The following is a 13223-nucleotide window of genomic DNA, read 5'->3' as shown; positions in this document are numbered from 1 at the left end:
GAGCTTCCCCTCTCCCAGCACCTACCATGTTGTGCTGTGATTACCCAGCTAGTTTTCTGCCTCCCCCACTTGACTGAGTTGTATGAGGGCAGGGGCCATGTCTTGGTCACCTAGCAGTGCCAGGCACATAGTAAGCACTCATTAGGATAGTCCACAGCTGAAGCACTGGGGGCTGGCTCCAGGCAGCAGGTCCTTCCTGGGAGTATCACTGCACCAGTCTGTGGAGACTGGGGGGATACGAGGTAGGTGAGGTGGTGTGTGTGTGTGTGTGTATGTGTGTATGAGCGAGTATGCGGAGGTGGCTTCCAGGCAGCAGTTTACTTACTGCACCTTGTAGATTCCTTTCCTATTCTATCATCTGACCTTGCAGGCCTCCCAAGGGAGTGAAAACTGGGCCTTCTCTTTTTGTTCCTTGCAGCAGTGGGCGGCCAGCGTGGGCTGGTGCAGTAGGACAGTGTTTGGGTAGGTTTCTGGGCAGAGAAGGCTGCTGAGGTTCAGAAGGACAGTGTAGTTGACCACGTTGAGAGGCACATGCAAGATTGAGGCTCAGGGATGGCAGCATAGTCTGAATGTGGTAGGAGCAGCCAAGTGCAGGAAGGTGTGGTGGGTGGGCCTGGTGAGAAAGGGGCTGTCCAGGCAGATGGGCAGATGGACAAAGCAGACTCCATAGGCATAATTCTGCAGACAGCATGGACCTGGGAGGGAGCAGGGGCAGGCAGCAGCCAAGCAGGGTAGTGGCCAGGGTCTGATAGAGCAGGAATTTGGAGGCCCCAGACCACTGCCCTGGCCTGGCTTGCAGGATCATGGGGCCTTGGCTAGAGCCACTGACTGCAGAGCTCCTTCCCGCACTGGCCTGATTGGCAGATCAGGTCCCAGTCTCTTCAAGAAAATACTCAAGGCAAAGAATGATAAGTCTGCCCTTTCTTCCTGCCTTCCAGCTTGCACGAGCCACTGTTCGTGATCCCAAGACAGGTGTTCTCACTGTTGCCAGCTACAGAGTTTCCAAAAGGTTAGCAAAGGTGATGGTGGTGGCGGGGTGGCTGCTCACGCCCCAACTCCTGGGCCTCCCAGTTCCTATTGAAGGGAGGGTGGCTTGGCTTGTCCTCCCTGCTGGCACCTCCCCTACATGGAGCACTCACCCTGTGCTGCCTGTTAGTGCTGGCCCTGATGCTGGGGAGAGAGTGCAGAACCTCATCTAAACCTGCCTTCCCCACCTTCCTTTCTCTCCCTCTTGTTTTGGCTTAGCTCCTGGCTGGAGGAGGATGACGACCCTGTTGTGGCTCGGGTGAATCTTCGGATGCAGCACATCACAGGCCTAACAGTAAAGACTGCAGAATTGTTGCAGGTATGGCTTGTTCCTGGGACCCTGGAGTTGGGAAGGGAGTATTTCTAGCTAGATGGTCTTCCAGGGTGCTCAGGGCCAGGCATAGGGAGGCTTGCCCAATAAAGTGTAGGACCGCAGGATGCTGTGAGTATGGAGTGACCTCGTGTTGGGAAGCCAGAATTAAGTATGCCCACTGACATTCAACAATTAGCATTCAACAAATGTCAACTGAACGTCTTCTGGGTGCCCAGGTATCATACTAGGAGCTAGGGATCATTGGTGGGCATGGCAGGCCCATTTATGTCTTCTTTACTACAGAAGCTGAAATCCTGAGTTGTTTCAGGGACACCTCTAAGAGCTATAAATATCTTCATAGGTCATGGTTCTGAGTCATAGTCAAATGCACTTGGAGGTAAAGTGTTCTGTAATACATTGGTAGCATTGAGAGGCCTGGACTGGCTGGCCGGTGAAGGTGGAATGCTCCTTTCTAAGTACCCACGTGGGACCCTGGCTTCCTGCTTTTGATTTCAGAGGTGATTGTGAAGAAACATGGTAGCACCATGCTGAAAATTTTGGGTAAAGCTCCTACTAATGTGTTGTCTGTTCTGTTGAGTTCAAATCAGTACTGACCACGCTCCCTTCTGAACATCCCAACTTCTGGGTTCTGCTGTAAAATGACGACCTGAGACACTGCCAGAGAAGTTTCACTGGCATTTTTCTTGAGTCCCCTGGATCTGTCTGTTTGGCCAGAGTTTCCGTGTATTTAAGGATATCACACTTTACCTGATCAACCATGGCTCTTCAGTAGAATATTGAACTGAGATCACTTGGAAAAGATCCTCTGAACTTTTGCCTGGACACATCCAAGCAAATCAGCACTCATTTTTCCCCCCTTAGCTGTGTCAGCAATCAAAACCAATATTGAAGGTCCTCCTTATGAATTTATGTGAAGTCCACCAGAGTTTTTAAAAACATGCTGATTATCTTACAGTCCTGTGAAATTTTAATATAATTTTTTCATTTCAACTCAATTTAGTGTTGAGTTTGTAAGCCTAATTTTTAGGTAAGTTCTGCAGACAAGCACATCAAGAGAGGACTTCTGCCACATCTCCCACTTTCCTCTTATGTGGGAGAACACCACCATTTCAAGAGCGATAGGGGCTCTCCATGCCCTGGGTGCATCCCTGTTGGCTTAGTTGTGATTCATATCTTCCTGGAGCAGCTTTGTTGTTGTTGTTAAGACATCTACCACTGCATATCAGAGCCAGTGTTAGGACTGTTGTGGCCCTTACTGAGGATGATGTTCTTCTTGGTTGCTGATTCCGTACCCTGGACCTAGAGGCTGAAAAGAGTGTACAGGACCTGTGCCCCTGTTGCTCTCCTGGCTGGCTTCCTGACTGCACCCTCTGAACCCTATCTCACATGCAACCCCAGAAGGCAGCAGCTTCGTGCTTGGACTGGCTTCTCTGCCACAACCCTGGCTTCATCTTAACTGACATCTTGTCATGTTGTAACTCAATTGATGAATGGGATCTGAATGCCGCAACTCCAGTGGAGGGGCTTTTATGGTCAGGGCTCTTCTGGAAGACCTGGACCACAGCTGCCAGGAGGTTGAGATACCGTTTTTGTTTGCTTTCATTCTCTAGGAACTGTCTTGGCATTTTCTTTGCCAGCCAGCATTGTTGAAAGCTTTGATCCTACCTGGTCTGAGGATAGGAACCTGGGTTTCAGTACCTGTCTCTCTGTGCTCATTCCACATTCCACGCAGTGTGATACAATGCCTAGGCACCAGCGACAGCTTTCTCACCAGAGTCCCTACAGGCTTCTGGAAAGGAACTGGTTTTTATGCTATCTGTTGACACTCTTTCATCTGTAGTTCATGTGTTTGCTATAGAATATTTGGAAGAAAGGGCAAAAGAGGCTTTCTTTTGAATTGGATGAGGGCCTAAGAGTGGAAGAGATGCTACATTGCCAGAATTCTTGAAGATTGAAGACACTTCTGACTAGATGTCTCAGCCTCACCGAATAAGTGATTTCTAATCATTTTTTCCCCTTCATTCTGACCGCAGTATCATAAATACCCACATTTTTCAAAGGACTGATTCTTCTACTTTTGTAACAAATGAATACCTCCTCCCAGGAATCAGTTTTGATGTACAGTTGCTTGTTATTAAAGGTATGGGTCTGTGGCCTGGAGTTTTCCCAGATGGTGATTCTGAAGGCTGCACATCCGGAAGTTCCCGTGACACTTGTACTATTTGGGGACAGTATTAAAATAGTATAGGTACAATAGCTTTAGCACCATGATCAAATGTGATTCCCAAAACTGTTAAAAGATGAGCCAGCTGTTGACAATACAGCTTCTTTCATTATCCCCAGGTAGTGAAAGTTTAAGCACTCCATCCAACAAGTGGGAGTGTTGGAAAATGCAGTCATACCCTGCTGCTCCAGCAACAAGCAGCAACTGAATTTTCCTGAGTGCACTGGCAAATTGATCACAGTCATGTTTAAAATTTTCTTCAAGTTCTCGACTATAGTGGATCCAAAGAAAAAGCATTTGTAATGTCACTTCATCAACTGCTCTAGAACTTCCCTCCTTAGATGAACCTCCAGGCTTAGGGTCACCTGCTGACCTCCTTGCACTAGACCTCCTTGCACTGTTGATAGGATTTCTAGCTATTTTTGGTGTGGGAATCTTTTTTTTTTTTTTAATTTTTAAAAAAATAAATTTATTTATTTTTGGCCTCATTGGGTCTTCGTTGCTGGGCACGGGCTTTTTCTCTAGTTGCTGCGAGCAGGGGCTACTCTTCGTTGTGGTGCGCGGGCTTCTCATTGCGGTGGCTTCCCTTGTGGAGCACGGGCTCTAGGCGCGCGGGCTCAGTAGTTGTGGCGCACGGGCTTAGTTGCTCCGCGGCATGTGGGATCTTCCCTGACCAGGGCTCAAACCCGTGGCCCCTGCATCGGCAGGCGGATTCTTAACCACTGCACCACCAGGGAAGCCCCTGGTGTGGGAATCTTGAAGGCTAAAGCAGTATATGACAGCATATTTTCTCACTTGATTCTGATTCTTCATATCAACATTTTTATTTTTTTGGACACCGAAAAATTATGCTGCCGAAAATCCACATTTCATCACATTCGATAAATACTGTTTTCTACTCCAAGAGGAGGATTTTCTCTCTTGTAAAGCTCATGCTTCCTCTGTCTCTCTCATGTCCATGGGTCGCCATTATTGCCAGTTTTGCAGCATCTTTCACCTGTTAGAATCGCCAAAACGGATATACAAAATCAATTTTCTGAGGACTAATAGTTGAACTCCAAAGGTGTTTATGGTTTCATTAAGACACAGTAGCCAAGTGTTCCCAGATGGACATTGGTGGTACCATTTGGTACATAAGCTTTCATGTCAGATTCTGTATTTTGTCTTGAACTTCATCTCTCAGCTAGCTACTGAAGCTAAAATAACCATTGTGATTTAGGACTTATACTGTGCTGATAAATTGTTCATAAAGGCATTTATGATTTCTAATCTAATTAGTGACACCTGAGGTGGCTCAGGCCCTATTCCAGGTCCAGGCTCCCACTGGGGGCACTGAGGTAGAGCAGCAGTTTTGGTCCCCCTGCAGCCAGCTGCCCATTCCCTGCTGCTTCACTTGGATGCAGAATTACTCTGTGCAGTGTACCACTGTGAGATGGAGTGGGATTTGTTTGTCCTATTCAGCCTGACCAAGAAGAGCTTCTGGGGCATGGTGACAGAGGTGGCAGGAGCACTGCCAGGCACTGAGTAGCTTCCAAACTAGCATTAAAAAAAACCCCAATCCTGAATTTGTTGTTGGCATTCTTCTGGATTACCATCTCATTATCTTCCAAATAATCAGGGCCCAGGCCGGGGCCTGCCTCAAGGAGGGCTCGCTCTGCTGCTGTCCAAGTGTCCCTGAAGTGCTGGAGCTCCTCCACAGTGGCCATCTGCAGCTTGCCCATCTTTTCCTTTTTGGGAAACCCTTTTGTGCTGCACCCTTCCTCTTGGACACAGCTGTAGACCTGTTTGCAGCATTTGTTCTGCCCATACTGGGAGGGGATAGTTACCCTCCTTAGAGAGGCTGCTCTTGGGGGTTCTGGTTGTTACCTAGGGAAATGGGCTGCTTCAGGGTGGTTCATGCTGCTAACAAAGTCCAATGCTGTTATTTCCCACCAGGTTGCTAATTATGGAATGGGAGGACAGTATGAGCCACACTTTGACTTCTCTAGGGTAAGGCCCAAATCACAGGTGCTTTCAAGGGCTCTGCTGTAGCTGGTTTGAGAAGGCTGGAGCTTTCAGGAGCACTGTGGCCTTCACATCAGGCCCCCCTGCCTCACCAGGGCCCCCTCTTTGTTGCTGGAGAAGCCCAAGTCCAGAGCCAAGTGCAGCCCGACTGTTTCCCCTGTGAGGTCAGGAGTGGTCCCCCTGGCCCAAGCCTGCCGTTCTTTGCCCTGACTCTAAAGCAGAGGACCTCACTAGGTTTCTGTGAAAGCTGTTCCTACCCCCCTCCCCCATGCCTGGCCAGGGTTTCCTTTGCAGCCTTGGCTCCTGGTCCAGGCCAATATATGGAATACACACTTAGTACCTTCCCTTGACCTTTTTGGCCCCAGTCCTGTGGGTGGCGGGTGAAGTCAGTTGCAAACTCGGGTGAAAGTTGTTGTCTATTGCAGCGACCTTTTGACAGCGGCCTCAAAACGGAGGGAAATAGGTTAGCGACGTTTCTTAACTATGTAAGTATTGGGTACAGGCCCACTGTTTACTCTCACTTAATTTTATAGAAGGATGAGCAAGATGCTTTCAAGCGTTTAGGGACGGGGAATCGTGTGGCCACGTTCTTAAACTACGTGAGTATGACGCGTGCAGCGTATGGGCCTTAAGGGGAGCCTGGGTCCAGAGTGCTCTCTTATATTCACTCCTGTCAGAGCTGATAACACCAGCTGTTGCTTGATGGCGGGGCCCTTCTGGCCCTCAGCGCCCTTCTTGGCTGGAATAGAGAGTTGCCCTTTGTTCCCATTTGTGTGCTTCCCCCAACCCCTGTGACTTTTATATACCTGGCTCCTATTTGATGGCCCAGAGCTAGTCTGGACTTTTGGGATGGGTGTCCTGGAGGGTTCCCTGCTTGGCAGCAGAGTGAGGAGGTAGCCTGGAAGTGCTCTTAGATGAAGCCGCCTTCGTTTCCCCAGAGCTCAGTGGCCTGCCTGCCTGCCTGCCACCTGCTGCCTGTACTCCAGCCACAGGCTCTTGGGTTTACCTCTCACACAAGGAAGAGTTTCCTCTCCCCTCTGCTGAGAGAGCCAGGTCTAGAGAGGCATAGAAGCTGTCAAGTAACTTAGAGACAGAAGCCTGTGTGCACTTTTCCCTTTGGTGTCTCATTTAAGTTTTTATCGTGTGGTTCTTATGTGCTGGGGACTGCCGTGAACATGCTGGTGAGCAGGACAGCATGTGTGGTCTCTCTTGGGCTTACGGTCCTAATATGAAAGACTTACTTTTAAACATAGGAGAGGTAATTGTTTAGTTACCATAGTGATAAGTGCTTTGAAGAAGTAGTGCAGCGTTGGGGTTCAGAGAAGGCCTACCTTGGGAAGTAACATGTCCGCTAAGACTTGAAGATTGAGTGGAAATTAGTTGGTGGAACATGATTTCTGGTAGAGAAGAGAATGTGTGAAGACCTGGAAGAGGGAAGGAGATTGGGATGTTGGAAAAAGAGAAAAAGGGTTGTGTGTCTCAGAGATAGTGCATTAATCTGGGGTGGCTAGAGGGAGAGGCTGGTGAGACTGCCAGGACCTTCAGGTTCTAGAAAAGAGCCTGGATTTGATCCCCACTCTGGTGGGAAGCGATCAGGGGTTTTCATCTTATTCATTTACCATACGTCTGTTGGGTGCCTTTCAGTCTGTCTGGTATGTGTCCTGTGGAAATATTTTAGCTCCACGTTTGATTACATTACAGGCAAAAAACTTGAAGTAAGAGACAGACGAGAAAGTAGTGGTGCTTTGGGCATGAGCTGAGGCACGCTCTGTGGGCATGAGTGCAGCCTTGCTACTGTGGATATTGTGTTCCATTTAGTTTGAGGTTTTACTGTGGGAGAAAGCAGGCCCTCTGGAGACACAGTGCCCTAGCTGGCCCTGGGGAAGGTAGCTGTTCTGGGAAGGTGAGGGTCTGACTAGAGCTGCACGTTACTCAAGCCAGAGAAACAGAATCCATAGTTGGGACCATAGATGGTGTTAGAAGCTGCAGGGAGCTCCTGGTCAGGGCAGCTCACAGGGCACAGTGGCTTAGGCAACGGCCGGCCTGGATGAGGATAAAGGGGGTGGGGGTCAGTCAGGCATTTTCCCAGTACAGACTCAGATTTTTCCCACTTGAGGGCAGCCAGGATATGGGTATCCTGCAGGCCTACATCCCTCCATGGCATGGAGACTGTCCTGATGAACCACACAGATTAAGCAGGGTTTAGGGAGGGGCATGGTGTGGGAAGAGCCTTTCTTGGCCAAAAGGCTGGTGGTGGAGTTGCTCATGCTCAGAGGAGGGCGATCTGCATACTTTGTCATGTCCTTGGTGGCTCAGTTGCTCTGAGAGCATTGAGTAGAAGGGCCAAGCTCTATCCTTGTATTCCCAGATGAGTGATGTGGAAGCTGGTGGTGCCACTGTCTTTCCTGATCTGGGGGCTGCACTTTGGCCTAAGAAGGTAAGTTCTGGTTCTTGTGGGTCAAAAGTTGAAGTGCAGGACTCAGACCTCATCCATGTCTCCTAGTCCCATTCTGTGGCCTGCTTGACTATCCCTTTGAGGGGCCTTAGCCCCTTCCTGCCTGAACCCTGACCTGTGGTCTCAGCTTCCATCTGGGGAGATGGGATGGAGAGGGAAGTCCCTTCAGGGCCAGGTGGGATTCCAAACATCCACGCTACCGTGAAGGGTAGATGCTTTTTGGGGAGCTTCTCTACACTGGAGTCCCAAAGCCCTGTGCCCCTGGACATGGGAAGGTGAGGGTGTTTCTGCTTAGGGAGGGCTCTTTGGTACTCGGGGTCAGATCCTTGAGCCCAGTATCTAAAGGTGTTGTATGACAGGCCTTCTCTTTCCAGGGCACGGCTGTATTCTGGTACAACCTCCTGCGGAGTGGGGAAGGTGACTACCGAACGAGACATGCTGCCTGCCCCGTGCTTGTGGGCTGCAAGTGGGGTGAGTGGCTTAAGGTGTGGTGTTGGCCTCTGGGCTCTAGTGGTCAGCCTGAGACTCTGAGCTGGGAGACAATTGCTGCTAGATTTTCACAAAGCCAAGACTGTCTCCCTTTTTGAGATTTTGTTTTTCGTTTTAGTTTCTTCTTGCTAACTGGTAGTCCCACCCAGCCATGTTGCTGTCCACTCAGCTGGTTATGTGCCAAGACAGCTGGTTGGGAACACTCTCAGAGATGCCTAGAGAGCTAAGGAAGCCCCAAGGAAGAATAGCTACATAAGCATCGTAGGTCCAGGATGGCTCCCCAGAAAAGTGGACTCTGGCAAGGGTTCTGAGGTTGCAGTGGGGGAGAACTGGAAACAGAGAGGAGAGGGTGTCCCAGGCAAGCAAAACCCACGTGGAACAAGGCACAGGCTAAAACCAGCATCATAGGTGTGGGGGCTGCCTGCCTTTGTCTTCTGCACAAGGGGAGGCCTGTGGCACAGGGGCCAAGAGATGAGACTCAAGGCTGGGACCAAACTGTGGAGGCTAAAAGTTGAGCTTTGTTCTGGAAGCAGCTGTGGTGAGTCATGGAGAGGCTTGAAGCAGGATGTGACAGGAAATGATCACAAAGAGATGATTTTATAGCCCTCTTGGAGAGTTATGGGGATAGAGAGTGATAGGTTCAGAGAAAATTAAGCAAATGAAAAAGTAAATGAGAAAAGAAAAAAGTTGTACAAGAAAGCAAATATAAGTACAGTTGACCCTTGAACAAAGCAGAGGAGGAACTTCAAGATGGTGGAAGAGTAAGATGTGGAGATTACCTTCCTCCCCACAAATACATCAGAAATACATCTACATGTGGAACAACCCCTACAGAACACCTACTGAACGCTGGCAGAAGAACTCATACCTCCCAAAACGCAAGAAACTCCCCACGTACCTGGGTAGGGCAAAAGAAAAAAGAAAAAACAGAGACAAAAGAAGACGGACGGGACCTGCACCAGTGGGAGGGAGCTGGGAAGGAGGAAAGGTTTCCACACAGTAGGAAGGCCCTTCGTGGGTGGTGGAGGGGGGAAGCTTCGGAGCCATGGAGGAGAGCGCAGCAACAGGGGTGCGGAGGGCAAAGCAGAGAGATTCCCGCACAGAGGATCGATGCCGGCCAGCACTCACCAGCCCAAGAGACATGTCTGCTTACCTGCCGGGGGGTGGGGGTTGGGAGCTGAGGCTCGGGCTTCGGGGGTCAGACCCCAGGGAGAGGACTGGGGTTGGCTGCGTGAACACAGCCTGAAGGGGGTTAGTGCGCCACAGCTAGCCGAGAGGGAATCCGGGAAAAGGTCTGGAGCTGCCGAAGAGGCAAGAGACTTTTTCTTGCCTCTTTAGCGGTGGGCGAGGAGAGGGGATTAAGAGCGCTGCTTAAAGGAGCTCCAGAGACGGGCGCGAGCTGCGGCTATCAGTGTGGACCCCAGAGACGGGCATGGGACGCTAAGGCTGCTACTGCAGCCACCAAGAAGCCTGTGTGCAAGCACAGGTCACTATCCACACTCCCCTCCCGGGAGCCTGTGCAGCCCGCCACTGCCAGGGTCCCGTGCTCCAGGGACATCTTCCCCGGGAGAACACACAGCATGCCTCATGCTTGTGCAACGTCACGCTGGCTTCTGCCACCACAGGCTCGCCCCGCATTCCGTACCCTTCCCTCCCCCTGGCCTGGGTGAGCCAGAGCCCCCTAATCAGCTGCTATGTTAACCCCATCCTGTCTGAATGGGGAACAGATGCCCTCAGGCGACCTACACGCAAAGGCAGCGCCCAATCCAAAGCTGAACCCCAGGAGCTGTGCGAACAATGAAGAGAAAGGGAAATCTCTCCCAGCAGCCTCAGGAGCAGTGGATTAAATCTGCACAATCAACTTGATGTACCCTGCATCTGTGGAATACCTGAATAGACAACGAATCATCCCAAATTGAGGCGGTGGACTTTGGGAGCAACGATATATATATATTTTTCCTTTTTCTCTTTTTGTGAGTGTGTATGTGTATGCTTCTGTGTGTGATTTTGTCTGTATAGCTTTGCTTTTACCATTTGTCCTAGGATTCTGTCTGTTGGTTTTTGGTTTTTTTTTTAGTATAGTTTTTAGTGCTTGTTATCATTGGTGGATTTGTTTTTTGGTTTGGTTGCTCTCTTCTTTCTTTCTTTTTTATTACTTTTTAAATTTTAAAAATATTTTAATAATTATTTTTTATTTTAATAACTTTATTCTGTTTTATTATTATTATTATTTTCTTTCTTTCTTTTTTTTTCCCCTTTATTCTGAGCCGTGTGGATGACAGTGTCTTCGTGCTCTGGCCAGGCATCAGGCCTGTGCCTCTGAGGTGGGAGAACTGAGTTCAGGACATTGGTCCACCAGTGACCTCCCAGCTCCATGTAATATCAAACGGTGAAAATCTCCCAGAAATCTCCATCTCAACACCAAGACCCAGCTCCACTAAACGACCAGCAGGCTCCAGTGCTGGACACCCTATGCCAAACAACCAGCAAGACAGGAACACAACCCCACCCATTAGCAGAGATGCTGCCTAAAATCATAATAAAGTCACAGACACCGCAAAACACACCACCAGATGTGGACCTGCCCACCAGAAAGACAAGATCCAGCCTCATCCACCAGAACATAGGCACTAGTCCTCTCCACCAGGAAGCCTACACAACCCACTGAACCAACCTTAGCCGCTGGGGGCAGACACCAAAAACAACAGGAACTACGAACCTACAGCCTGCGAAAAGGAGACCCCAAACACAGTAAGTTAAGCAAAATGAGAAGACAGAGAAACACACAGCAGATGAAGGAGCAAGGTAAAAACCCAACAGACCAAACAAATGAAGAGGAAATAGGCAGTCTACCTGAAAAAGAATTCAGACTAATGATAGTAAAGATGACCCAAAATCTTGGAAATAGAATGTAGAAAGTACAAGAAACGTTTAACAAGGACCTAGAAGAACTAAAGAGCAAACAAACGATGAACAACACAAGAAATGAAATTAAAAACTCTCTAGGACGAATCAATAGTAGAATAACTGAGGCAGAAGAACGGATAAGTGACCTGGAAGATAAAATAGTGGAAATAACTACTGCAGAGCAGAATAAAAAATAAGAATGAAAAGAATTGAGGACAGTCTCAGAGACCTCTGAGACCTCTGAGACAACATTAAATGCACCGACATTCGAATTATAGGGGTCCCAGAAGAAGAAGAGAAAAAGAAAGGGACTGAGAAAATATTTGAAGAGATTATAGTTGAAAACTTCCCTAATATGGGAAAGGAAATAGTTAATCAAGTCCAGGAAGCACAGAGAGTCCCATATAGGATAAATCCAAGAAGAAACACACCAAGACACATATTAATCAAACTATCAAAAATTAAATACAAAGAAAAAATATTAAAAGCAGCAAGGGAAAAACAACAAATAACATACAAGGGAATCCCCATAAGGTTAACAGCTGATATTTCAGCAGAAACTCTGCAAGCCAGAAGGGAGTGGCAGGACATATTTAAAGTGATGAAAGGGAAAAACCTACGACCAAGATTACCCAGCAAAGATCTCATCAGATTTGACGGAGAAATTAAAACCTTTACAGACAAGCAAAAGCTAAGAGAATTCAGCACCACCAAACCAGCTTTACAACAAATGCTAAAGGAACTTCTCTAGGTGGGAAACACAAGAGAAGGAAAAGACCTACAATAACAAACCCAAAACAATTAAGAAAATAGTAATAGGAACGTACATATCGATAATTACCTTAAATGTAAATGGATTAAATGCCCCAACCAAAAGACATAGACTGGCTGAATGGATACAAAAACAAGACCCATATATATGCTGTCTACAGGAGACCCACTTCAGACCTAGAGACACATACAGACTGTATGCAGAAAACTGTAAGACACTGATGAAAGAATTAAAGGTGATACAAATAGATGGAGATATATACCATGTGCTTGGAATGGAAGAATCAACATTGTGAAAATGACTATACTACCAAAAGCAATCTAAGTATTCAATGCAATCCCTATCAAACTACCACTGGCATTTTTCACAGAACTAGAACAAAAAATTTCACAACTTGTATGGAAACACAAAAGACCCCGAATAGCCAAAGCAATCTTGAGAAAGAAAAACGGAGCTGGAGGAATCAGGCTCCCTGACTTCAGACTATACTACAAAGCTACAGTAATCAAGACAGTATGGTACTGGCACAAAAACAGGAATATAGATCAATGGAGCAGGATAGAAAGCCCAGAAATAAACCTACGCACATATGGTCACCTTATTTTTGATAAAGGAGGCAAGAATATACAACGGAGAAAAGACAGCCTCTTCAATAAGTGGTGCTGGGAAAACTGGACAGCTACATGTAAAAGAATGAAATTAGAACACTTCCTAACACCATACACAAAAATAAACTAAAATGGATTAAAGACCTAAATGTAAGGCCAGATACCATCAAACTCTTAGAGGAAAACATAGGAAGAACACTCCTTTACATAAATCACAGCAAGATCCTTTTCGACCCAGCTCCTAGAGAAATGGAAATAAAAACAAAAATAAATGAGACCTAGTGAAACTTAAAAGCTTTTGCACAGCAAAGGAAACCATAAACAAGATGAAAACACAACCCTCAGCATGGGAGAAAATATTTGCAAATGAAGCAACTGACAAAGGATTAATCTCCAAAATTTAC

At 47.6% G+C, this 13223-nt stretch overlaps 1 protein-coding gene across 9 annotated transcripts in view; it reads left to right on the top strand.

Moving 5' to 3' along the window:
- Positions 1 to 13223, top strand: part of LOC132362480 (prolyl 4-hydroxylase subunit alpha-2) — a 38199-nt gene that overhangs the window by 22145 nt on the left and 2831 nt on the right. For 5 of the 9 annotated variants that reach the window (XM_059917022.1, XM_059917027.1, XM_059917023.1 and 2 more), the window contains 7 exons: positions 939 to 1009; positions 1246 to 1345; positions 5520 to 5573; positions 5684 to 5752; positions 6122 to 6187; positions 7957 to 8025; positions 8418 to 8514. In XM_059917022.1, coding sequence (XP_059773005.1) covers positions 939 to 1009; positions 1246 to 1345; positions 5520 to 5573; positions 5684 to 5752; positions 6122 to 6187; positions 7957 to 8025; positions 8418 to 8514 — 526 coding nt within the window. Of the gene's footprint in view, positions 1 to 938; positions 1010 to 1245; positions 1346 to 5519; positions 5574 to 5683; positions 5753 to 6013; positions 6074 to 6121; positions 6188 to 7956; positions 8026 to 8417; positions 8515 to 13223 lie in introns of all 9 variants that reach the window. The other 4 variants (XM_059917028.1, XM_059917029.1, XM_059917030.1 and 1 more) reach the window with 4 other exon arrangements.

Source organism: Balaenoptera ricei, chromosome 3 (genome assembly GCF_028023285.1).
Source record: "Balaenoptera ricei isolate mBalRic1 chromosome 3, mBalRic1.hap2, whole genome shotgun sequence".
Lineage (NCBI taxonomy): Eukaryota > Metazoa > Chordata > Mammalia > Artiodactyla > Balaenopteridae > Balaenoptera > Balaenoptera ricei.
Note: the sequence above shows the minus strand (reverse complement) of the source record. Positions and strands in the feature narration are given on the sequence as shown.